Below are 26,461 nucleotides of genomic sequence, written 5' to 3' on the forward strand. Positions count from 1 at the left end.
GAATCAAATAATAATCAATGCTTGTTGGCTTTAAGTTGTTCTTAATAGTTTTAGACTCTCTTATTGTCTTTCTTTCTTCCAAAATAGTCTAGTGTACAATTATGAATATCTCATGCAGAGCTAGCAAGTCTGACCCGACTCGAAGCTGAGCTGGCAAGTCTAACCCAAATAAGTATTTGATACATTTTGTAATGATATTCAAGGAGTCAAGCCGAGCTAATGTTGGCTCGGCTCGAATAACTCGTGAGCAGCATATTAAATGTTCCATTGCTTTGACCAATATTTTTATAGTTAACCTTTAAATCCTTATATTGAAAATATCGGAAAAAAAAAAACATAATTTAACAATTATATATAGGCTTGAGATGAGCTCGACCCTGACTCGAGCTCGAGTTAAAGCTTGCGAGCATGGTATTGAGCACAATTTTGTCAAGCTTAGGTGAGCTTGAGATTAGCTTGAATTTTGTTTCACGAGCACAAGTCGGATAAGGTCAAGCTCCAGCTCCGCTCGAGTTTGGGATATGGGACGTGCTATGAATTGGACGTCCACATGAGGCCCAATTATAAAAATCTAACCCAGCCCAGCCAAAATTATAAAAATTTCTTGACTACTTTCTCGTTATTCCCGCCAAATCCCCAATTCCACTCCAAAATCCCCAATTTCATTCTTCCGTTGAGAATATGTTTCCAATTCATTCTTCAAATCGTATTTTAGCTGATTGCGAAATCGACACTCTCTAAACTGGCGAAATTGATCGAATCTGATTGAAATTCTTCGATTGATTCTAGAGAAGAGATGTATAATCAAAACCTTAAGCAAAAGAAAATGGAAATCGCCGACGAATTCGACGCAAAATCATCTCAAATTGCACTAGGTAATCATTATATTGTCTGTTTTTACATAATTTCATCGATTTCTTTATTAAATTTGAAATTTGACTTGTGTACGTGCTAAATAATTTCGATATGTTGAATTGATGTTATATTGAATGTTGGAGAATTTTTAGGTTAATTTTGTTAAATGAATGCGATCTGAAACCGTAAATTTTTTAGGTTACTTTTGTTTAATGAATGCGATTTGAAACCGTAAAATCTAATGTGTTGTTATATTCGGTAGATGTAAAGATATGATCGATTATACTTAGTTGAAGGGAATTCACAATGGACTGTGATATACTTCGTGAGTTTTGCTAAGGACCTTCGCTTCCCGTTACCTATAGTCGGATAAGGTCAAGCTCCGGCTCCGCTAAAGTTTGGGATTTGGGACGTGCTATGAATTGGACTTCCACATGAGGCCCAATTAACATGTAAACCATCCGATATCACCATGAAATCTAACCAGCCCAGCCAACATTATAAAAATTCTTGATTACTTTATCGTTATTCCCGCCAAATCCCCAATTCCACTCCACAATCCCCAATTTCATTCTTCCGTTGAGAATATGTATAATCTGATTGAAATTGATCGAATCTGATTGAAATTCGTCGATTGATTCTAGAGAAGAGATGTATAATCAAAACCTTAAGCATAAGGAAATGGAAATCGCCGACGAATTCGACGCAAAATCATCTCAAATTGCACTAGGTAATCATTATATTGTCTGTTTTACATAATTTCATCGTTTTTATTTATTTATTTTACGGTTTCAGATGATCATTCTTGACTAGTAACATATTGAAATTGATTAGCCAGGTCTTGATTAACTGATTGAAAAATCATATTCTCTACTGGCAAAATTCATGGAATCTGATTAAATCCTTCATTTGATTATAGATAAGAGATGTATAATCAAAACCTTCAGCAAGGAAATGCAAATCGCCGACGAATTCGACGCAAAATCATCTCAAATTGCACTAGGTAATCATTATATTGTTTGTTTTTACATAATTTCATCGATTTCTTTATTAAATTTGAAATTTGACTTGTGTACGTGCTAAATAATTTCGATATGTTGAATTGATGTTATATTAAATTTTGGAGAATTTTTAGGTTAATTTTTGTTAAATGAATGCGATCTGAAACCGTAAATTTTTTAGGTTACTTTTGTTTAATGAATGCGATTTGAAACCGTAAAATCTAATGTGTTGTTATATTCGGTAGATGTAAAGATATGATCGGTTATATTTAGTTGAAGAGAATTTCTATTCACAATGGATGGTGATATACTTCGTGAGTTTTGCTAAGGACCTTCGCTTCCCGCTACCTATAGTTGATTGCGGTTGTGGAAGTTGGGAGGACTCTTAGATGCCTTTTCAAAATTGAATGTAGGCCGTGTTTTTAGTAATGATGTTAGAAAATATTGACTTCTCACATGGTATCCGAGCCTGGTGATCCTCAGGTTCCGAGTTTCAGTCCTCGGAACTCTTACTCTCAGAATCTCACGTGTGAAATTTCATTGATTGGACATCAACCATCAGCTTAATAATCTTTAGGTTGGGATTATCATTCACAGTTTCCCTTATTGTCCGCTGTTTCGTTGGTCCATATATGAAGTCAAGGTACATCATCGTGCTTGTTTCTATTCCACACACTGAGAATTATTAAGTTTGAATGCTCTGAAGATGTATAACTAAGAACGTGTTTTCATAAGAAGCTTCTAGGGCCTGATTGGAGTAGTTGTTTGATTTGAATGTACTTTACTTGAGTATTCTGAAGATGTATAACTAAGAACACGTCTTCTCAGGAAGCTTCTAAGGCCTAATTGGAGAAGTAGTTTGAATAGCTCAACCTCCGATGTTATTGCTAGAATAGTGCTACCGACTTTGGTTAATGCGTTGTATGAATTGGATGCTCTTGAGTTTAGTTATATAACTTTGGCTTGACTGCATTTTTCATACAATTATTTCATTATGTTAAAAACTTAAAACTAACTTAGAATCACTTCGTAAAACTGTATATGCAAGTTAGTCAATTGTAAAGATACTTGATACTGTGTATGCTCATTGCTGGCTCAAACTGTCAATTAGTCTGATCGACTGTACTTTATCATCATCATACACATGTAAGCTCCTGCCATGGTGCCTTAAAGGAGTTTCGATCACGTTCATAAGACCCCATATAAGAAATGTAGTGATTGTCTGCTTTTTTAGTTGAACTTTTAAGTACGGTACGGAATATTTAGTTGGATAATTCCATTTACTTTAGTACAACCCAAAGATAAAACACAACTTTGTTGGCAGTAGGAACACTGTTACTAGTATTGCTGCATTTTGGTGACAGCTTTGTTACCCAATGCATTCAAATGGAAAATAAAGATTGAGTTTTGTGTGGTTGCTTGCAGGATAAGTTGGAGACTTACCATAGCTAGAAGATTCAGCTAATCAAGGACGCACTGAATTGGTGAAGGTATTGTTTTGTTTATAGTAGCCATATGGATTCATGCAATTCACCATGACATCTGCTAAATTATATGATTGCGTCCCTATTCATGTTTGCCTGTTGTGTAACTTGGGAGTTGGAAAGTGTGACTTAATTGATTGAAGTTTCATGATTGCTCTTGTTCAGTGTCACTGTTCTGAGTTATGTTATTTCATTCATTAATTGTATCGTCATGCACTGATACAAGAGTGACTGCAGTCTGGAGACCAGAACATGTAGAGTGGTGGCTCTCTTAATCCCTCTTGCTGGGTGGCTGCGATGGGATGGATCAGTGTTGGATTTCAGTCATCTATTTCTCCGGATGGGAATCATGCTTCAAGATTTCAGACTGTATTGGAGAGGCTGGTCAGCTTTAAAGGTATTATTTATTACTCCATCCTTTTCACAATATAAGTTGTTTAAGGTTAATGCACAAGAATTAAAAATATGATTGAAGTTTTCTACAAAACATTGAAAATAAAAAAGTTCGCCCATGGTTTATGAGGATTGTTATTAAACGACAAAATCTTATAATAGTCCTTGGAAAAAAGAGGATAAAAGTATAAAACACATAGGGAAATGAGGATAAACATAACCATTAGGGACTAGGATACTATGCTGCCAAGCAATTTAGTCACTACAAAATATTAGATTTTGTAAAAAGTTTCTAAGTGGCGTCTGCTATGAATGCATGATCTACTTAAGCGTCCCAATTTCCCGATGTTGATTCCTGATTATCCATTGGGAGTAGTAGCCTACTAGAGGTGAAGTGGAAGAGTTTGAACGACATGGCTATGTTTCAACTAAGTAATTAGACTTTAGCTTTTGGGTTTTACTTTATAAGACTCATTATTTATTCTTTTGATGCCTCTGGCGACTGCCAATTCGCTTGTGCAGTGACCTACCATACTTCATAGGTCTTTTGTGCATCGAACACAATTATTGGGGACTTATTGTGAGATAATTTGTGCTAAGTGACTATTTAGTTGCATTATTGGAACTCAATTGTTTTAATAATAGGGAAGTAATTACAAATGAAGGGGTATACAGGGATCCTCAACCTTGTAAGTATTAAGTAGTGACTATTGAAATCCTATCATAAAATAGAAAGTACAGCCCGTAACCAGCTAAGCTACACCAGCTGTATCCGACACTCCAATTAGAACTCGGTGTGTAAGGATCAAAGTTATCCTTAATCTAGTTGTTGACATAGGTAGTTCTTTTCAGCACCTCTACAGTTGATGTAGGAAATGCCAGGATTACCTAATACTGTTTTCTTTGTGCAGAATGTAGTTCACTGCTCACTTATTTTTTTTCCTTCAGCTTCCATTATTCTCCCTTTAAATTCTTACATAATTTGTGGTACCTACCAAAAGAGATGATACGGCTCGAAATTGTTTCCCCTTGTGCTGTCAAGTTGCTTTACACCACATATACTGGATGTTGGTATATTGCAACTAGGACCACCATGTGAAATTATATCACTCTGTGCTCTTTTAATATTACTAAAGCGATGTGCCATGGTTTGGGTCTCTCTCTCATTTTGCTAATAAGATGATCTGGTTATCCATCTTCATTTTTTCCTTGCGATTACAAGATCTTCCTTTTTCCGTGATATGACAGAAAGGTTGTCATTGACATAGATATGTTACTGGGACTTATATGGGTACAAAATAAATTTGAGGATGGGGAATAGGATATTCCTGAAGTGGTTGAATTAAAACCTTGCAAGTACTACTGATTAGAGACTTTACTGTCTTCACTGAAAAAGTGAAAAACTAAAAATGTTGATCTTTAGAATTGAACACCTACCTCCAGAAACAAAAGCATCATCATATCGCTTCACCAGCTTTCTCAAGGCGACTCTTTAGAGCTCTAAATTTTATTTGTCCTCAATTAATGGGGATGCATACGCACCTCATGTAGTTGTGCTTAGTTGCAGTTGAGAAGGATGAAGTCTTTCTATGGCGTATGGGAACATATTTACATTGGCGATTTATTCTGGAGAGCCAAGAGGGGTCAATATTTGTCTTATGGTTTAGAGGATGTTCCACTTTTCTGTCATTGTCATGCCATCTGTCTCTGTCGTCCAATGTGAGAACATATATGAGCTTAAGCACAGAAATTAGATTGGAATATCTTCTGAGGTTGATTGTGCACGTTATTGGTTTCGCTTCAGGAAGAGAATCATGTAAAGGAAGAGTTAGTACCTTAGAATTTGAACTGCTGGGTTTTGGGAATTCGTTCTAGAGGTGAATAAATAACCACGTATCGATTGCAATTTCTAGTGGCATGGCACTCTAATATTTATTATTTTCTCTGGTCCCATTATGTGATGATATTTTGACCTCGGTTTAACTTTTAAGTGTGTAGCAATGTTACACAACTTGCACTGTGTTTGATATAGCTCTCTTCGTGCAAATTTATATTATAGGGATGAACAAGAAAAGAAAACATAGCTTGCAAGCTACAACAGTAATTTTTGTATAGTTTTAAAGACATGTAACTGAAATATGCATATAATATAAGAGATCGAACTTCCAACCAGGCCAATAGGTTCCCAGCCCAGCAAAAAACACAGAGACTTGACTGCTAGATTAACTAATACTCCAAACCTATCTCCAATAACATGTCAAACAATAATATGATACATAGACATGTGAGAGCACTCCTTACCAATAGAATGCGCACTTAGGTTCCGAACTAGCCTAGATATATTATATATTTATAATCAAAATGCACACTTAAAACCTCAGGTTTCTGAATAAATGATCCTTGACCTAGTTAGCAAGAACTTCCCAGATCCATTCTGCATCAAAAGATGGCATCTTCTCCAGGGAACAGCCCTCGAAATCTATATCATCTGCCCCCATGGAATAGCTGGTAGTCGAGTCTGAAGGTGTTGAGTTACCATTGCTCCACCAACCCTCTTCAGAAATGGTTGGTGAGACCATGCTAGTTATTCCACTATCAATAACCATCCCAGAGCAAAACGACGAAGATGGAGAAGAATGTAACTCCTTAGTCGAAATATCATTCTCGCTGCTTTTGTGATATTCACCTCTAGTGCCATTTCCTCCACCACCATCCTCAACACTTGTATTATCAGTTTTAGTACTAGTTACTGTCTCTCGCTGTTTCTTTTTGGCAATTTTGATGGCTCTCTCACGCTTCAGCTTTTGGCAAACAGTTTGTATTTTTGTATCGACAGCTAACTTGAGTGAATTCATCTTAGCTGAATCTCCAACACCCAGCTTAGTAGGATCCTTAAGGTTAGGAAAATTCAGCCTAGCATACTCACCTCTAAGCTTGTATGCGGCACGATCATAGGCATACGCAGCAGCTTCTGCTGTTTCATATGTACCCAACCATACCCTCATTCGATTCTGGGGTAATCTAATTTCAGCAACCCACTTTCCCCAATTCCTCTGCCTCACTCCCCTGTACATCTTCTTTGTACCAGGGTTTGTCTGGGTTCCAAGATATGAAGGACTCCGGAATTGACTGCTTAAGGAAGAGCAGGCATGGCTCGGTGTCTTGGACCACGTATCAAGGTAAAATTTTTGGAGTATATCTCTTTGTTGGTGGTAAACTGATGAGCCAAGTGGCTCATATAAGTGGTTGTACTCGTTGTTGTTAGTCTCGGTCATGGGATTTAAAGGTTGACAGTAGGAGAAGATTGAATCCAAGGTGTTAGAGTTATTAGCACCTGCTGTTAAAATAAGTGCTGATACTGAATCTCTTATGTCAATGGGTGTTGTGAAAGAGGAAGGCAGGTAGGTTGTGTTCTCTGCCATGCCTGTTATAATGTTTTCTGCCATTTTGTTGGGTGATTTTGTTCGAAACCGCGAAACTGAAGGAAACTAGAAGCTAAATTTCTGGTAAGAAGCCACTCAAAAATTTGGACCCTTTTTCCACTGAAAATTGTTTGAATGATAAGATATTAGGTGTTTTAGAGAAACAATAAGATCGGAAAAAAAAAACCATAAACCCAATGATCCAACCAAAAATATGTGGAGCAGTGGCTACTTGAGTTGTAAGATGAGAGATTGATTCTTGATGAAATATATCAGATTTTTATTAGGTGAGGGAATTAATGAAGCTGTGAATTTGGTTTGATTTTGCTTCTGTAATGGTTTAAGTTTATTTATAGACAAGTCATGCCCTGTTCCTACAACTTTATCTCTTAATTGATTGATATCTTCACAAGATGACAAAAATCCACTTTATGTTGGGTAGGAAGTTTTTCAACTTTATTTCATAGCAGCAAACCTTCTGAGATTTCACACATGGGTGGAGAAACTTTTTTCAACTCTAAGCTGACTTGGTTGGTTGTTTCTAAGTTATGGTGCCATCAATGTTAACTTTATGGATAGATGGTAGAATCACTAGAATGTGCTTTGCTACATGGAGTTTTGCCATTAGTTTGGAGGTGCTTAAGGGTATTTTAGAGACTTTATTTCTTCCCAAATTACATTATAAAACCGTTTTATGGTGCGACCATTTAAAAACCTATCATTTTATGGTAAAATGATCATTTTTTGTTCATAAGTGACCACTTTTATTATTAAAAAATGACCACTTTTTAAAAGTGGCCGCACTTTATCATAAAGTGGTTACTTATGGCGCGTCGCATCGATCGCACATAATAACTACTATTTCTTCTATATCTCCAAGTTTATGAAGTGTTGAAATATAACCAACTTGTGCTATGATAATTAGGCTAGTATTGTGCTTGGTTTTGTTGATGATAGGGTTGGCGAAATATGGAATAGGTGATACTTAGTACTAATTTTGTTTTACATTCATGATGAATTATACATCATGCAAATATTTTATATGAACAAGTCAAAAATAAAAGAAAAAAAAAAAACTACGAAAAAGATTACATCATGGATTAGAATGTTGTTAGCTTAGACTTTGTTTACTTGTTTTAAAATTCTTTCAACATATCTTAACTCGTACTTTCTAGAATTACTTGTAATTAAATGTTGACCATGACACAATGTTCAACTGTTACGTCAAAAAATTTCAACTTTCTACACCATTAATTTATGTTGTGTAAAGGTTGCCATAAATAAGCCAATATTAGGCTAATACGGCAAATATTTAACCGATATGTATGATACTTGGCCGAAATGGATGATATACTTGGCTGATACAAGGTTATTAAAGTGTTACTTGAGGTACGTTACATCTTCTACATGAATAGGGTCGTATAGAGTACTAAACTACTCTGTACTAATCAAGAGCATAACAATTAGTTTTCCGACTTAATTGACCCGGTCCTCGCCTTTTGTGTTGGGGTGGAAAAGAAAGTTTTATGTCTTGAATGTGTTGACTTATTTGGCTTTAGACATGAGAGGGTTTTGGGATGGCTGAAAGGGAAAGCCGAAAGGTGGTGTACCATGCTGTTGTTCAATTAAAATTCACGTAATTCTACTATACAAGATGCCCAGAAGTGTACTGTTAGTTGTTACATGAGTACTACAAGTTTACAACTCAATTACTACTGTTGCCACGCGTCCCAAATTTTAGGTGCAACACTTAAATGCTTCATTTTGGTCCCTCTTGTGGTGGTAACTTTACAATGTATACATACTGTGATAATATCTTTACTTGATTTTTTCTCTTTAAATGAACTGAACTTCTGGTAGATGTTTAAAGTTTTTAGCGCTCTGTTAAATGCTGCGTGATGTCCTTTTTTTAATGCTTCATTTAATGTTTCTGTTATAGGACAATCTCCTATTCTAGTGTATAATGAACCAAGTGGCGAAGTCAAGATTTTAACTTAGTCAGGCGAAAAATTTCAGCGGGAGCAATCAGGTTGTAGTACAAGGTAAACTTAAAAAAACTTTGATATTTCTATAATTCAGCGGGTGCGAGCACTTCTACTAGCCCTTCCCTAGTTCTACTATTAAGTGAACCCTCTCATTGCTTCCTTTCTTAGGTCTTGGGAGATTCAAAACTTTACAATTGTTTTTTTTTGCTTAAATATTATCAAAACAATTGTTTTCAAATGTGATGAAAGTATGATACACTTAGAAGAGCACAAAAAGGATTGTACATCAGATGTATTAGATCATACCTAATGACTTTTTGAGTTTTTGTGTATTTTTTTTCGAGTACTATAAAGTTTATAAATTACATCTTAGTTTTATGATGTCAAAAATTAAATTTTTTTGAGCTTATATGTAATTTTTTTTGAGTTACTATAATGTAACTTTTTGAGATTAAGTAAATAAACTCAAAAACTTTATAATAAAACTCAAAAAATTTAGATTAAAACTCAAAAAAATTATCTTAATGCTCAAAAACTATACAATCTGATGTACTACTTCAGATGTATAATCCACTTACTGCTTAGAAGAGGGTGTACTGTTTTTCGTCGTTTAGGAAGTGAGAACACGGAAGCCTAAGAAGACAATAGGCCATCATCAAAGGATGATCCTTTTGGAGAACATCTCATTTGTCCTTTTAAATCTCTAGCATTTAGAGGATGAGATTTTAAATCTCTAGCATTTAGAGGATGAGATTTGGTTTCATTTCAAGGTTTGAAAATTAAACATATTTCACTCATGTTGTCATCAAACAAAGGCGAAAGGAGTAGTAGGTCCATTAAAACAAAAAGGCAAACTTGACATTCACAGAAGACTAAGAGGGTAGTGGACCCTAATGAGAGGAAAGGGCATTAAAACGTAAAGGTGAACATTGGAAAGTTGAGGACGTCTCAATGAGTAATGACTATACTCGTGAATCAATATAGATTGGTGAAAAGCCATTTTTATTCCATGTGAATTTTATATTTCCGGTGTCATCATGACGATCATCTAGTTTAAATTAGATTTTTTAAGTGAATGACAATAGCTAGTTAAAACCTTCCAAGTTCTAGTGAGTGGAAAGCCCTGTTTTTGTAGACTTAAAGTCACTTCTTTTAAGTTCAGTTCAGATATGTTCATAAAAGTTCAGATCATATAAGCTCAGTTTAGTTCAGTTTAGATCCTATAAGCTTAGTTTAGTTTAGTTCAGATCCTATATAAGTTCAGTTCAGAAAAGTTCAGATCATATTCAATGCAAAAGAACAGAACCTATATGAAGCCCTTGCATAACACTTGTTAATTCTGTTATAATTGATCTAAATACTTATGAATTTATACTGAATAGAAAGCTTAATTATTTGGAAGTCAATCCTTACACGTCGTTATGATGCTAATTGTGTTTTTGGACTGATTTGGATCATCGAGGAAGGAAAGGATGATACAAAATCGGGTGTTTTGGAGGGAACCATTTTCCCTCAAAGTCTTCTCAAAATTGCTCTAAAAAAAGAGAGATTTGGAGGAAAAACTTTCTTTCTCCATCCTCCCCTTCCCTTCTAGACAGAGCTTTTTATGTGTTGCTACTTGTTTTTCTCTTATGAATTTTATAGCTTGGGAAGTTTAGTACCCAAGGATTTTTATGCGATAAAGATATGCCCTAAAGATTAAAGGGAAATTTTATCGTACGACAATTATGCCTGCCTTACTTTACGGCTCCGGGTGTGGGGCCATGAAACATTGTCACATTCAAATGAGTGGGGGCGGAGATGCGTATGTTGAGTTGGATGTGCGACCATATAAGGAAAGATCGATTAAGGAATGAGGTGATTAGGGAAAAGGTAAAAGTGGCGCTAATAGAGGACAAGATGATGGAAAATCGACTAACATGGTTTGGCCATGTGAGAAGGAGGCCTATGGACGCACCAGTTAGGAGGTAGGAGGCTGAAGACTTGGAGAACATAAAAGGTTTCTAGGGGTAGAGGGAGACGAGACAAACATGGCTAAGGGTGATAGAGCACGATATGAGATTTATTGGGCTTGAGGAGAGAATGGTGACAGAGAGGGCACAATGGAGAGAAAAGATACATGTGGATTTTTAGTATTTGTTGTTATTTGACATATTTAGGGTTTTTATTTAATATTTAAAAAAATTATTTGTTCTTCTCTCCTTTATTACACCTTTTTTACAACAATTTCTTATATATTTTTACTTGGTTCACTTTTAAGATATTCCGGTTCCTTAAATTTTACTTCGGTTTTCAAATTTTTATTCTCGATTTAAATTTTATGTTTTTATAAAAGAATCAACCTATAAGTTTACCTTGACTTTTGTATTATGTTTCACTCTTTCTTTTGTTTTTCATTTTTCCTTCTCTATTTTGTTTGCATTTTAAGGTGTGTGTTCAGCTATGCATGGTTCTAAAGGATGATTCATGTCAGCCGACCCCAAATTATTTTGGGATTAAGGCTTTGATGTTGTTGTTGTTGGAAGTTTAGTGCCCATTCAACGAAGGGGATTAGGATCCCGGTGACAGTTTAAAGGATATTTTTTCTGTACTTTTATTTCTATATAACTCACCTTACGATCACGAATTGTGAGTTTAACTTGTGAAACATTTGGCAAACTAGACGAGGTTACAAATATCTACGACAATCTTTTAACACAAAATCTCATCAAGATCGACACTATCTCGTCATGTTCGAAAACGGATAGTCTTCTCTCTCATAAGATGCAAGTGGCAATATGCATGAGTGCTCCATTTTCCCTCCCACTTGCCAACCCACTTGCTTTATTGTGAGAGGTCTTCAGCTTGTGACGGATATTGTCCGTCACAAGTAAGACGCTTTGATCTTTTAAAATGTACTTGTATTTGAGATGCTTTTTTTTCAACGGCATGACGTGCTTGTATGCATCTAAATTATTGTAATTTGAAGGGTAAAAATGATAAGAAGTCATTAGGTGAAAAATCTCTACATGTGTCCTTCCAGTACCATCGTAGTGTTGTACGATTGAGTAGCTTATATAAAGACACAATAATAGCTGGAAGAAAACTTGAAAAAGGCAAGTTTTGGTAGTATTAGAGATTGTCAAACGAGTACAGAAGAAAGATGGGTCCAGTAATATGCCGACTATGGCAGGAAGTGGTCCATACGCCTGGTTGTCATTCACGGCCCATATACTTAGGGCGCCCATAAATCCACTGAGTGGATGTACGGGGACACGGACATATTGCACTCATACCCCTAGTAATTGTCTTGTGGGCCCCAGTTTCAGAATTTTGCAGTACATCAAAAAGGGTAATGTGGGTGTAAATCTCACATTTCCCGTGTATTAGTCGATTAGTCCCGTGAAAATGTGCATACCCTATACTTATCATCTTACCCAGTCCTCTCTAAATTATCAAGTTAGAAGAAACATATCCATCACATTTGTAACACGCGTCTTTCTTTCTACATACTCTCTAGAACGTAAGTAAATTATATGCTGCTCTTGTGAATGAATATTACACATTTACACCCTGTACTCCTTGATTGAGTATTATTGTGAATGTGTGGTACGGATTGTTAGGTAAATATGTTTCTGAGGTAACTCGACTGCAATTGTTGGATATGGTTATTTTTCGCAAAGTTGTCAACTTTTTTAGTTTAAAAAGAAGTATCGTGTTATATATGTTGAAAACTCCAAGAATCTGACAAACGAGAGTGACCAAAGTGAGGGTAAGACACTGTTTCTGAGGTGTAGTGGAAGTTTGGATGAAAATTTCTAACTATAATTAAAATTTAGCATTTTTTCAAGTTTACTTCTTACAGTTACCCTTTTTCCCCGCTGAAATTTCAGGCCCGGTAAGTTTAAATTTTGGCTCTGACACAGCTAGATTTCAAATTTTTAGTCGAACAAATTGTCGTGTTATGTCGGAAAGTTAAAAGTATCCGACATACTATGAGCGACCAGATTGATGTACCAGAGTAACATAGAGACTGGAATTAGGGTTGTGTATATGTGGTTAATTCGATTTGACAAACGTGAAAGTTTGCTTCTATTATTATGTTAACCCAGCTCGATATGTATGAGAGAAGTCGAAATTTGAAGCATCACACTCGCTGAAAGCACGCTGTAGCATGTCCTCAGTAAATGCCAGATCTCTTCGATTGAGAGCTATAATTGCGTCGTTTTGTTTTAAGTTTGTATTTTTGAGAATTTGCCTCAGGTTTAATTATGATGTCAGTGTGATATCATCGAGGTGTCAGGGCTTTGTTCAATCAGTAAACCAGAAACAATCAGCAAAATCACTTTGGTGTTTTGTGTTAACCCAAATTCTTGTGTAAAAGTTGTGAATTTTTGGTTTGTGAATCCATTTTACACATTAGTAGTTTGAGACGGTATTTTGGGGTTCCGCCGTTCTGGTATGATGATTTCAGTAATTATGTTGTATACGCTCGACGCCTTACTAGTGTTAGTAGTGTACATAAACGATATTTTGGGGTTTTGGTATGATGATTTCAATAATTTATCTACTATGAAGTGGATTAAGAGGCGTTTAAATGTAGAGTAGTTTTAGACTATTAGGCAAGACCGTTTATCTAGAGGATAACTTTAGTAATGTCATGTGACTATGATTATGCGACTCCTGACTCCTGACTCCTGAGTCATGTCATCAAAAAAATATCTACCCACCTCATAGCTAACCCGAACCCGTCAAACCAAAACTCCTTATGGCCTTATCTCAGCTTCTCCGTCTTCTTTGAAGGTTTCTCTCAACGAGCCACCGACGCACCACCATGTTTGGTCTGCCCACCGTTGATAATCTCACAACCAAGGACACTTATTAAGCTGCTTCCTTGTTCTACTATCACCGTCATCTTTGAACCAAATCTTCAAATCTTTATTTCTTCTAATTTTGTAAACCACAAGTTTTTGATCGAGTCATGATTCTTTCCGCAAAAGCTTCATTTTATATTTGCTTCAACCTTCGATATCATCCCCCTGAATGTTGTCACTCATTTCGTTCCACGCAAATTCTTATTTAAGACGGCAATATCCATTTTAATGGTAAAACACGGATTCAAATAGGTATCATACTTCGTTCGTATGATAAAACTTAGTTGTCTAGGTAATTAAAAAAAATGCCTTATCACTAGGTAGTAGTATTTGCATTCCGTTTTACATTAAAACGGATATAGCTGATTGTCATTTGGAATTTCATATTTTTCAATGGTGAATTCAATTGTTACTTCAGTTAATTTGTCACTGATTGACAATTTCTCTCCATTAGCTTTACTTTAACAAAATCAAATCATTTCCGTCTTTCTCCTCTACTTGTACTGTTAGTGACTGTTACTGCAGTTTGGACGCATACATTTCGGTATGAAAATCACTTTGTTGGTTGAATTATAAAGAAGTTACTTTGTCAGCTGAAGTATGAAAATATTACTTTTTGAGTAAAAATTACTATTGAAGATTATGTAACGACTAAAATCAGAGGACTTCGATGACAAATAAAGCTATAAGAGGAAAAAGCAAAGTAGACTGAAATGTTTGAGCATGAGCTATGATATCAATTATAGGGAGGGATGAAGACGATGTGAATGGAGAAGGTCATCAATGATCAAGGTGGTAGGCGAAAGAGTGGGAGATTGATAGTCACGGTGATGGAAGTGCGATAGTAAGGGCGAAGTAAGCAGTGCAGCGTCTCAGAAGGTATGCTTCGCTAATTGGACGCTTTTTATTTAATTTGTAGATTTCATATCACTACAAAAAGACCTCCTCGCTCTGAAATTTAAATGAGTCTTATATACTCTCTAGTTTTGAGATTCTTAATTTTACAATAATTTTTTTCTTCGACTTTTATTAGAATTATTTCGATTTTACAGCCGTTCTGTAAATGAATAATTTTTCGTAAAAAATACTAAGTTGTTGCTTGTAAGAAAATATGGTTGGGTAGAAGAATGAGAGTAGAATGGGTCAAGCTATAGCAATTAGCAAGCATAGTGTGGAGTTGGTACAGTTCAGAGTGACCCCAAAGGTTTGCATCAATACATGAATATGATGGACCCCTCTTAAATGGTTTAAAACTTTCAATATCGTGAGGTGTCCTAATCATTTTAGACTCTTTCTTGTTTGTATGCCAAAGATAAAGAAATGGGCGGTTTGACAATTTTCTAATTATTCTTCAATCTGGCCAGACAATTAGACATCAGTACTCATCACCCCTATAGATATATCTTGTTGACTTTTTAGTCTTTAATTACAATTATACAGTTACGGAGATCCAATTATATGTGTAGATTCAATGATATATCTTGTTTGCAGACGTCAAATAGCTTAGTTTATAAAGTTTTCAGAGTTGTTAGTCTTAAGTTGAACTTCAAATTAATAAGGTTAAACTCTATTAAGTGCACTCTAAAAGATTGGTCGAATTACAAATGGATTGGTGTGTTTGATCGAGTGTATTGACACGACTGAGAAATGGAATGGGGTGTTTGATTGAGTATATTTGAAATGCATTTGGGTCATTTTAGTTTTTAATATTCACATATTCTTGGTTAAGACCATCCTGAGTTAAGACGACATTTACAATCAACCTAAATAAGGCGCTAATAAAAGGAGGATTATGAGATGTCTTAACTTAAGTCTGTCTTAACCAAGACATACACTTTAATATTTGATCGAGTTATTTTGATTTTGTTAGATTTTAAACCCATTTATATTGGTAGAATCTCAGACCGTGTTTGTAACTCCATGACCTAGCATGGGAGAGAATTTAGACCTGGTAAAATGGGTCAACGAGTCGGGTTTAAATCGGGCAATTCGGGTCGAGTTATATTAAACCATAGTTAGATATTTGATAGATTTTGAACCCATTTCTATCGATTATGTCATCTTTTAGACCATCTTCTTTCCTCAAGAATATGGGAACCCACTCAAACTAGAATTATAAGTACTCCGTACATGGTATGAGAAGTTGTTTAGGTCAATATGGATATTGAACTTGCTTTGAAGATGAGAAGTTTTTTGGTTATTTTGGATCATGTTTTGAACCATTGTATGTATTGTTCTAGTTCTTGCTCATTGTTTATGTCTTTGAAAAGTGTAGATAAGAGATTTAGAGCTTTTTTAAAAAAGAGATTTAGAGCTTGAAGTGATGAAAATATGTCGTGTTAAGAATATTGTAAAATAACGGGCTTAATTGAGTAATATAGGCCTGTATACCTCAGATGTGAATGTGATAACACTAGGACTCGTACATTAGTTTGTGTCCTATAATTTTCGAAAGGGGTTTTCAAAGTATTTTTAACGAAAAATGTTCAGATTTTTAATTACTACATTTTTTTTGTTAATAAGTACTCGTACATTAGTTTGGAATATTAATTTTACATTTAAGAAAAACTATTTGTGATTATTAGTAAATATTGTAATTGATAGTGTGTATCAATTAGTTATACTGTTTCTATAATAGCAAGATACTTGCCTTGTATTTAGGATGCTTAGTTAGGTTATGTAACTATATATACGTAAATAATACAACCTCCCAACTCAGGGATTTCAGTATTCTACATGGTATCAGAGCTAGGTAATTCTTTTGTGATTCTCGCCCACGGCCTCCACAAAATTCCTGCCTCTCTTCATCGTGCCTAGCCTCACGCTACAATGGCCGGTGACGATGCCAAAACCGAATCTCTAAAACCCTCCCTCCATCCCGTATACACGGTCACTAACATACAAAATAAGGTCCGTGTTCTCGATGGCGTTAAGGTCTCCTACTCTTTATGGGTCGACCTCTTTACCCTTCATGCTCGTGGTTATAAGGTTTTGCATCATATTGACGGCACCGCTCCTCCGGCAAAGACGGATTCGTTGTATGAAGCGTGGACGGAAGTCGATGCCATTGTTTTACAATGGATTTATGGCACAATGTCTGACGACTTGCTTCCCCGTGTTCTGGCGCGCGATTCAACCGCTCAACAAGCATGGACTCGTGTTGCGAACATCTTCACCAACAACAAAGGTGCGCGTGCCGCTAGCCTCGAGCACGAATTTATCAATCTCAAACTCGGTAAGTTTCCCAATTTCGATGCATATTGTCAAAAATTGAAGGAATTATCGATTGCGCTTTCGGATGTCGGCGCCGCCGTCAGTGATCAGCGGCTAGTTTTACAACTGGTACGCGGCCTTCCTAAGGACTATGACACTGTTGCGGCTTATATAAATCAAACACTGCCGAATTTCGAAACCGCGCGTAGTATGATTGAACTTGAAAATCACCGACATGAGAGTCGTGATGAACCTGCGGCTCTGGTGACCCCGACTTCCCCTCCTGCTGAAAATCGGAATTGGGATGATGCACCCAACTCCGGCCAGTCTCGCAATAACCGCCACAACGGTGGCAAACGCGGTAATAAATCTGGAAATAAGGGTGGGAACCGTCAGTCAAAAGAGCAATCCACTCCGTCTATGTCTCCTCCGTGGGGCTCGATGCCGGGGTGGCCGTCTCAGTGGACTCCTCCACCATGCCCCTACCCCACATTCCCTGGGTGGGTGCCGCAATGGCAGCCGTGGCCAATGACACCGCAGAATGCCACGGCCCGTTCTTCTCGCAGCAATTCGCAAGGGTCTCGAGCTACACCTGGTTACGGTCAAGCACATGTTGCCGCAGCCGCAGATAGCCCACAACTTACTGATTTAGGGCAGGCCTTCAGCGCCCTTAATATGCAGCCCTACAATGGAGGTCCGTTCTATATGGATACGGGAGCCTCGTCTCACCTTAGCGCGGATGCAGGTATGTTCCATTCCCCTCTCAATTCTAGTACGATTCGTTCTATTTATGTCGGGAATGGCGCTAGTATTCCAGTACACGGTTCTGGCCACACCAATATAGCCACGAAACACCGCTCCCTACACCTTCACAATGTCTTATATACCCCGCAAATAATTAAAAATCTTATATCGGTAAGACAATTTACTAGAGACAATAATGTGTCCGTTGAATTTGACCCAACTGGTTTCTCTGTGAAGGATTTAGCGAATGGAAGTCTGATTCTGAGGAGCAACAGTGATGGCGACCTTTACCCCGTGTCAGCTGTGTCAACCGTGCCAGCCGCGTCAAAGTCCAGCCCCGTTCTTCTTGCTTTTTCCCGTGATGTTTGGCACTCTCGATTAGGACATCCGGGTGCTTCTGTTTTCAATTTACTTAAGTCAAATTCTAGTATTGATTGTAATAGCAAGTCGAACTCTTCCTTATGTCACTCGTGTCAAATAAGCAAACACAAAAGGTTGCCTTTCTCCGATTCTTTATCTCATACTCTCGCACCTTTTGATATTATACATAGTGATTTATGGACCTCAACAATCAAAAGCAAAGCAGGATACAAATACTATTTAATTTTGATCGACAATTTCACGCAATTCGTTTGGGTCTATCCTCTTAAATTCAAATCCGAAACCTTCTCCAAATTCATTAATTTCCGTAATTATGTCACCACACAATTTAACCGTCCCATCAAAACTTTCCAGTGTGACTTAGGCCGAGAATTCGATAATCATGAATTTAAAAATTTTGCGGACCAAAATGGTCTCATTTTTCGGTTTTCGTGCCCCCAAACCTCGTCCCAAAATGGTAAAGCTGAACGCATGATTCGACGTATAAATGAAATTGTTCTCGCTTTATTACACCATGCGTCTATCCCTCTCGAATATTGGGTCGATGCCCTCCATACGGCTGTCCATCTCCACAACATTTTGCCCACCAAACTTCTCAAAAATCTCACACCAACTTCCGCTCTCTTCCACAAAAATCCCTCCTACTCTCACCTCCGTGTCTTCGGTTGCGTTTGCTACCCAAACCTCTCGGCCAAAACCCCTCACAAGCTTGCAACCCGATCTACCAAATGTGTCTTTCTCGGTTACCCACAAGAGTTTAGAGGCTATAAATGCCTTGAACTATCCACTGGCAAACTTATTATTTCCCGCCATGTCACCTTTGACGAATCGGTATTTCCTTTCGCTAGTCCTTCGCCTCAAACCCATGACACCACCAACGGTCACTTGAGCCCAGCCCTTATCGACGCATTCCTTAACCAAACCCAACCCACGACAGCCACCACCCACGACCAACCCAACTCCCCCAGGTTGACTCTCCTGTCAACACACCTGCCTCACCTCAAACCCCTCCTCATATTTCCCCTACGACCACTGCCCAACACTCCCCAAACCAAATCAACCAACCCGTCACTCCCCATAACCCAGCCACGCCTAACCAGCCACAACCATCCCCTCAGTCAACCCCCACGGTTTCTGACCATTTCCACCACTCCCCTGACCCACCACCCTCGTCTTTTCGTGACCATCGCATGACTACTCGAGCCATGAATGGTATTTTTAAACCCCGTGTCCTTACAGCTACAACCGAACCCATTTCCCCCCTACCCAAATCCCCTCACGCTGCCCTCCAAAACCCACACTGGAATACCGCCATGAACGACGAGTTTCGTGCTTTAATTGAGAATAACACTTGGGAACTCGTGCCTCGTCCCGCTAGTGCCCCTGTTATACGTTGTATGTGGCTTTATCGTCATAAATTCAGGTCCGATGGCACGCTTCAACGCTACAAGGCTCGCCTTGTGGTTAATGGTAAATGTCAGCAGGTGGGAATTGATTGTAATGAGACCTTTAGTCCGGTGGTTAAACCAACCACCATCCGTACTGTCCTTAGTCTTGCTGTTTCTCGGTCGTGGCCCATACATCAGCTTGATGTTAAGAACGCGTTTTTACATGGGGACCTTATCGAAACTGTTTATATGCATCAGCCCCCCGGGTTTGTTGATCCCAAAGCACCGCATCATGTTTGTCGCCTCCGTAAGTCCCTCTATGGCCTAAAGCAAGCCCCCCGGGCTTGGTATCAACGGTTTGGGAATTTTATTTTATCAAAGGGGTTTCGCAGCAGCGTTTGTGATCCGTCCTTATTTATTTATCATCATGGTTCTGACATGGCCTATATGCTTCTATATGTTGACGATATTGTGTTGACGGCCTCTAGCACTTCCTTACTTCGACGCATCATTGACGATTTATCAAAGGAATTTGCAATGTCTGACCTTGGCAAGCTGCATCATTTTCTCGGGATCCAGGTATCACGCACGAAAAATGGGTTATTTTTATCGCAAAATCACTATGCCCGTGACTTACTTAGCCGTGCATCCATGGCATCGTGCAATCCCGTGTCCACCCCTGTTGAAGCCGGGTCCAAATTGAGCTCCACGGCAGGCCCCTTACTTGCTGACTCTACGCTTTATCGTAGCTTGGCCGGCGCCCTTCAGTACTTGACTATCACTCGACCCGATATTTCATATGCGGTACAACAGGTTTGTCTCTTTATGCATTGCCCTCGTGAACCCCATTTCCAGTTTTTAAAACGCATTTTGCGTTATGTGAAGGGGACTCTCAATTATGGTCTCACCCTCACGAAGTCTGCCACCAATACATTGACTGCTTATTCCGATGCGGATTGGGGTGGATGTCCAGACTCACGTAGGTCTACTTCCGGCTATTGTGTTTTTCTTGGTGATAACTTGGTGTCTTGGTCCTCCAAACGTCAAGCTACTGTCTCTAAATCTAGTGCGGAAGCAGAATACCGGGGTGTTGCTAATGCGGTTGCCGAGACTAGTTGGTTACGTAATTTACTCCTTGAGCTCCACGCTCCCATTTTCACGGCCAGTCTAGTGTATTGTGATAATGTATCCGCCGTTTACTTATCCGGCAACCTCGTCCAACATCAGCGAACTAAGCATATAGAAATTGATATTCATTTTGTTCGCGATCAGGTTAAACTTGGGAAAGTCAAAGTTCTTCATGTCCGAGCTGAGTACCAGTACGCCGATATCTTTACCAAAGGCCTTCCCAAGCATCTCTTCACACGTTTTCGGTCCAGCCTAAGCGTCCGTTCCTCTCCCGCTTCGACTGTGGGGGTGTATTAGTAAATATTGTAATTGATAGTGTGTATCAATTAGTTATACTGTTTCTATAATAGCAAGATACTTGCCTTGTATTTAGGATGCTTAGTTAGGTTATGTAACTATATATACGTAAATAATACAACCTCCCAACTCAGGGATTTCAGTATTCTACAGTGATTTTTTATGACAATAGCAATGGTATAAAAATAAGGAGTTTCATCCCCGTAAGGGACTCGTGATTTGCAAAAGAAGGACTTTTTTATGTGAAACCGATTTTTAAAGTAGAGATACCATTTTATACTTGTAAGTTATAAGGAACTTTTAGCATTATTATGTGCCATCGAAAAAAGGTGATATAGAACTCTTATGATTGCTAATTGCTATGCCCTATGGTTGCTGATGATATCTGTAAGCTATACGGTGTACTTCAGTTAGTTTTGCTGAAGACGGGTCGGAGTAAGTGACGGGTAATGCCACTCACAAAACGAATAGGGGGGACAAGGTGGAGGCACCCCATGTGCTTCCCTCTCTCCTCTATTTGGGTCATTTGTGAGAGAAAATGGTATCCGTCACTCCAAAGTGACGGATACGTGCCGTCTTCAATGAGATTTTGTGTACTTTGATAACATGCCGACATTTATCTTTACAAATTGCAACTGAAGAAGGAAAAAACCAATGGAAGGTACGAGTAGCGTTTTTGGTTGGATCAGTTTCTGTTGTAAGTTGGTTAGTACAACTCTCACATAATCAATCATACTCATAATCAATGCGTTATGTATAAAGCTTTTCTACGAGCATACATAACGTGTATTGGCAAACACGTGTCGAAATCCTATTTATTCCTTCTAATGTTTGGATAGTTGACTTTTTATTAACAAGCCACTTGGCACAAAAGTGGGCCCTGCTTCCATGTAAGGAAGACCAATTCCGTTCATTTGCAACTTGGCAGGTAAGTCAACCCTTACTTCCATGATTCCATGTGACACAGTTTGATGTTGAACTGTAGAGTGATTTTTTCATGCAAGTAGAGCTAGCTAACATAGCGGCGTTAGCGGGCTAAAATATCACGGTCCGAGTGATGCAGTTACCCTAACGGGTCTGGCTAATGACACCTTTGTATTGACCAGCTCTAGGCTCTAGCACTAGAGCTGGCAAGTCTGGCCCGACCCGAACCCGAGCAAACCCGACCCGACCCGAACCCGGAAATATTGTGACCCGAAACCGACCCGATGACGACCCGTAACCCGACACGACCCGATTATCAGTGACCCGAACCCGACCCAGACCCGACCCGATATTGACCCGACCCGATACTGACCCGATTAAATTGATGACCCGACAATTATTAAGCTTAATTTTGATCAAAATGAAAGTGATTTTGTGTTTAGATTGATATGCTTGACTTAGTAATGAATTAATTAAACCAAATAATAGGTTAAAAACTAAATTTAATGGTAAAAAATTATAGTAATGCGATTAAGTTACCGGACCCGATAATGACCCGACCCAAACCCGACCCGACCCGACACATCTTTTGACCCGAAATGACCCGACCCGATAACGACCCGAACCCGACCCGACTCGACCCGAAAGGGTATGCTGACCCGATATGACCCGAACCCGATATGACCCGACCCGACGTGACCCGACCCAAACCCGGCCCGACTGACCCGATTGCCACCTCTATCTAGCACTAAATAATCTATAATGAAGTGAGGCGTTGTTAGGCGTCATTGACGGGAACGTGCTCAAGCCACTGATTCTGAGGCCCGGTCCTGCACGACCGGGCACTAAAGAAGAGTAGTGTTGTGCACGGGCCCTACCCATCAGCCTAGCCAGCCCAATTTTGCACTTCTACAATTTTCATTAAGACATCAAATTAAGCTGATAAAGTCATGTGGTTTGTCTTAATTTGCTGGTGTCTGTTTCCATCTTCCTAATCGCCATTTAAGACTCTCCTCAATCCCAGTAATTATCTCACTTAGTTGCTTCATATAAATATCAACTCTACAATTATTCCTAACTTCCCAAATACCGTAAATTAGGCCAGAAATGGCAGCTATCACTAATTGTTTATTTTAGTAAAGGGCTGTATCTCGAATTTTTTTCTAAAATAAGGCTTAACACTAAAGAAATTAACAAAATGGGTCTTTGTTTAAACTTATTACCCAAAATGGGTTTACGTCATACTCGAAGCTAGGCTCATATTCAAGTCGCTTCCCCGCTAAGCGACTACATCCCGTGTGAATATAACTGCAGTGCTTACAAATTTAAGCCCAAGTAGCTCTGGGGGGCAGCGGCTTGAGGTCCAAGTCGCTCAGTGGGCCAGCGGCTTGAGCCCAACTATGGTATTTTTACCAAAAAAAAAAAGAAAAAAAAAAAAAATTGAACCTATGCAGAATCGAACCCCAAACACAGAGACGTTGTCAATACTCCTAACCACTATGCCACATGAAACATAGTAGTTAAATGAAGCGCTAAAATGTTATATTGAGAACTAGATTCTGAGCGCTGCTTTTAGTACTTAATATTAAACTTTCAACGCGCTAAGTTATCAACACATTACAACTGGTGTAGTGGATAGGAGGGGAGGTATGTTGTGCAGGTGATCAAGGTTCGAATTCTCCCAGCATACAAAATTTTTTTAAAAAAAAATAAAAAACTACCATTGGTCGCTCGGTGGGTAGGCGACTTCATCTAAAGTCGCTTAGCGACTGAGCGCCTTATTCCCGAAGCAGTTTTTCCCAGCTCTCAATCTTACGTGGACCCATTTTCGGTAATAAATTTCAACTCGGCCCTATTTTGATAATTTTTTTTGTTTTAGGCACCATTTTAGAAAAAGTTTCCTGTATCTCCATCTAATAGCCCAGGCAACACAATCACAATGCCATGTAATCTGCAGCCAATCCTTCAGCAAACTCAGGCCTTAGGCATAGTCTACTATAGGCACACTCAAAGAAAAAGTGTTGAGTATCTTTCTGCACTCCACACAAATAGCACATCTCATCATTAAGTACTCCAAATTTCAGTAATCGATCTTTGGTTAAGCACCTCTTAGCACATCTCATCATACTCCAAATTTTGCGTATACTGGCTTCGTCGACCAGGTCTAAGCGATGTAGCGCTTAGTGCACAAGTTGTTACAGAATAACTATATGATTATTTAGATTGTCAACCAAAATACACATTTTGTTTTTATACGTTATTGTATTATAGTAAAGTATGATCACTTTTTCGCAATATGAAAATAGTTTCTTTATTAAAGACTATAAAAAAACAATCGATTTAATATTGTAATTCCAATATATTTAGGCGTTGTTTAGTAAATAACATATTAGGTGAAATTAGTAGATTTTGGCTTAATTGTAGTTTGACCAATCAATCTACTAATTTCACGTGTTTGTTTATGGCGTATTCTGATAGCATATTGGCCGAAATCTGCTATTTTTGAATATGCTATTAATAGTAGCATATTGTAATAGCATATTCTTTAATACATGAAAATGGTAAATTTGTTACATAATCTACTAATTACCAAACACGTATTCTTAATTCTACTAATTTAATTTGATGATCAAACCTACTACTAATATCTGTCAACCATATACTGCTAATGCTATCTGCTATTATAAACCGTTTGTTAAACTGGGCCTTAAAGATATTTATAGCCGTTTAAAAGTGAAAAGAGAAATATGAATGATGTACTAGGGCTTGCCTGGAATCCATGAAATAATTTGGGGATAAATTTTAATTGGGTGATAATTACTAGGGAAGTTAATTACTTGGGTAATGAGTTCATTGACGATAGGTTTGGCATAAGGGTAATGATTACTGAGTAGATGTTTTACTCCTTAATCATTAGCCGGGGGGAAAGTGGGTAATGTATTACCCTTTCATGAGAGTAATAGATTCAGGAGGTGAATAATTACTCTCATGCCAAACATGGAAAATGTACCCTACCTATTACAATATTACTCCTATATTCATTCCCCTCCTTTTACCCTCAATTCAAGCAAGCCCTAAGGAGAGTTAACAAGTAATCAAGTATTGATTCCACAAGAGTTGCCTAAATTGTAGGCTTGGTGAGTTTGTGAAATTGTGCTTTTATACATAGGGGTGAGCAAGTTTAGGTTCGGACCGAAAAAATGGATCGGACCGGACCATTTGGTCTGGACTAAACCCGGACCGAATTTTTTAGGTCCGGTCCTCGGTCCTCATTTTTTGAGTTTTCGGTCTTCGGCCTGGTCCGGACCAAACCCCGATATTTTAGGTCCGGACCAAATTGACCGAATTTTATGTTTCTAAAGACTATCATTAGAATATTATAAACTAAATTACCATTTTATCTTCAAAAGACATTATAAATTAATTTGAGTATTTTTTTCTCAAAAACAATCGTCTAATTATTCATCAACATTTAATTTAGTGAAACTTAAATGTAATTATCATACACGAAATAGTGAAAGAATTAGTTCTAGGTCCATTTCGGTCTAAGACCGGACCGGACCGAATATTTCGGGTTTGGTCCGGTCCAAGACCGAAAGTTTTAGGTCCGGTCTTCGGTCCACAAAAAAATTATTTTCGGTCTTCGGTCCGGTCCGATTTGGTCCGGTCCGGTCCGGTCTTGGACCGATACTCAGCCCTACTTATACATACATTTTCATTCCATTGTATAATTTCTATTTCCTCCGTTCCGGTCATTTGTTGTTCTATTGAGTTTTTTGGTGTCTCGGTCAATTGTTGTCCTTTATATTTCAGCCTTCACACTTAATTTGATCTACTTGTCATCTTATAATTGGTTTCCTTCCCTTTCCTTTGTCTTGTGCCAAAACCAAACGACAACAATTGATCGAGAGGGAATTTAGTCCATTTGTTATCTTATAATTGCCCCCTACTCTTTCTTTGGTCTTTGTGCCAAGATCAACGGACAACAATTGACTAGAACAGAGGAAATATATTGTATGGAGTATTAGATTTAGTACTCCGTAACAAAGTTTTGAGTTATAGGGAATATATAAGTTATGGACTTTCACAAAATCTCATTGAAGACGACACGTATCCGTCACTTTGGAGTGACGGATACCATTTTCTCTCACAAATGACCCAAATAGAGGAGAGAGGGAAGCACATGGGGGTGCCCCCACCTTGTCCCCCTATCCGTTTTGTGAGTGACATTATCCGTCACTTGCTCCGATCCGTTTTCAGTAAGACTAACTGATGGACTTTATTGTTAATAAGTCATTTTTTCGCAATCCTTACATGATGGTGGTAGTTCGTTAAGATACAAATCTGTTAGAGCAAAGCTTTGGGAGTTTCTATAGTATTCTATAAGACATAG

At 38.2% G+C, this 26,461-nt stretch overlaps 1 protein-coding gene and 1 long non-coding RNA gene across 3 annotated transcripts; one reads left to right on the forward strand and one right to left on the reverse strand.

The window, feature by feature from the left end:
• The first annotated feature begins 1,463 nt into the window (after window positions 1–1,463).
• LOC141587395 (uncharacterized) lies at window positions 1,464–15,761 on the forward strand. 2 transcript variants are annotated; one of them, XR_012519760.1, is made up of 5 exons: window positions 1,464–1,585; window positions 1,775–1,858; window positions 3,282–3,346; window positions 3,578–3,737; window positions 14,740–15,761. It is a non-coding gene; the product is annotated as an uncharacterized LOC141587395 (long non-coding RNA). The 2 variants fall into 2 exon arrangements; XR_012519759.1 differs by lacking the exon at window positions 14,740–15,761 and adding an exon at window positions 9,095–9,529.
• On the reverse strand, window positions 5,958–8,237 carry LOC141587394 (ethylene-responsive transcription factor ERF061-like). The gene has a single exon (XM_074408879.1). It carries the CDS (start codon window positions 7,177–7,179, stop codon window positions 6,139–6,141), a length of 1,041 nt encoding a protein of 346 aa, XP_074264980.1. The 5' UTR covers window positions 7,180–8,237; the 3' UTR covers window positions 5,958–6,138.
• Window positions 15,762–26,461: the final 10,700 nt, after the last annotated feature.

Source organism: Silene latifolia, chromosome 6, assembly GCF_048544455.1.
Source record: "Silene latifolia isolate original U9 population chromosome 6, ASM4854445v1, whole genome shotgun sequence".
NCBI classification, from domain to species: domain Eukaryota; kingdom Viridiplantae; phylum Streptophyta; class Magnoliopsida; order Caryophyllales; family Caryophyllaceae; genus Silene; species Silene latifolia.

Excerpts from the sequence above, each read along its gene's own strand:
- LOC141587394 (XM_074408879.1), bottom strand. The coding sequence starts at position 7,179 with ATGGCAGAAAACATTATAACAGGCATGGCAGAGAACACAACCTACCTG.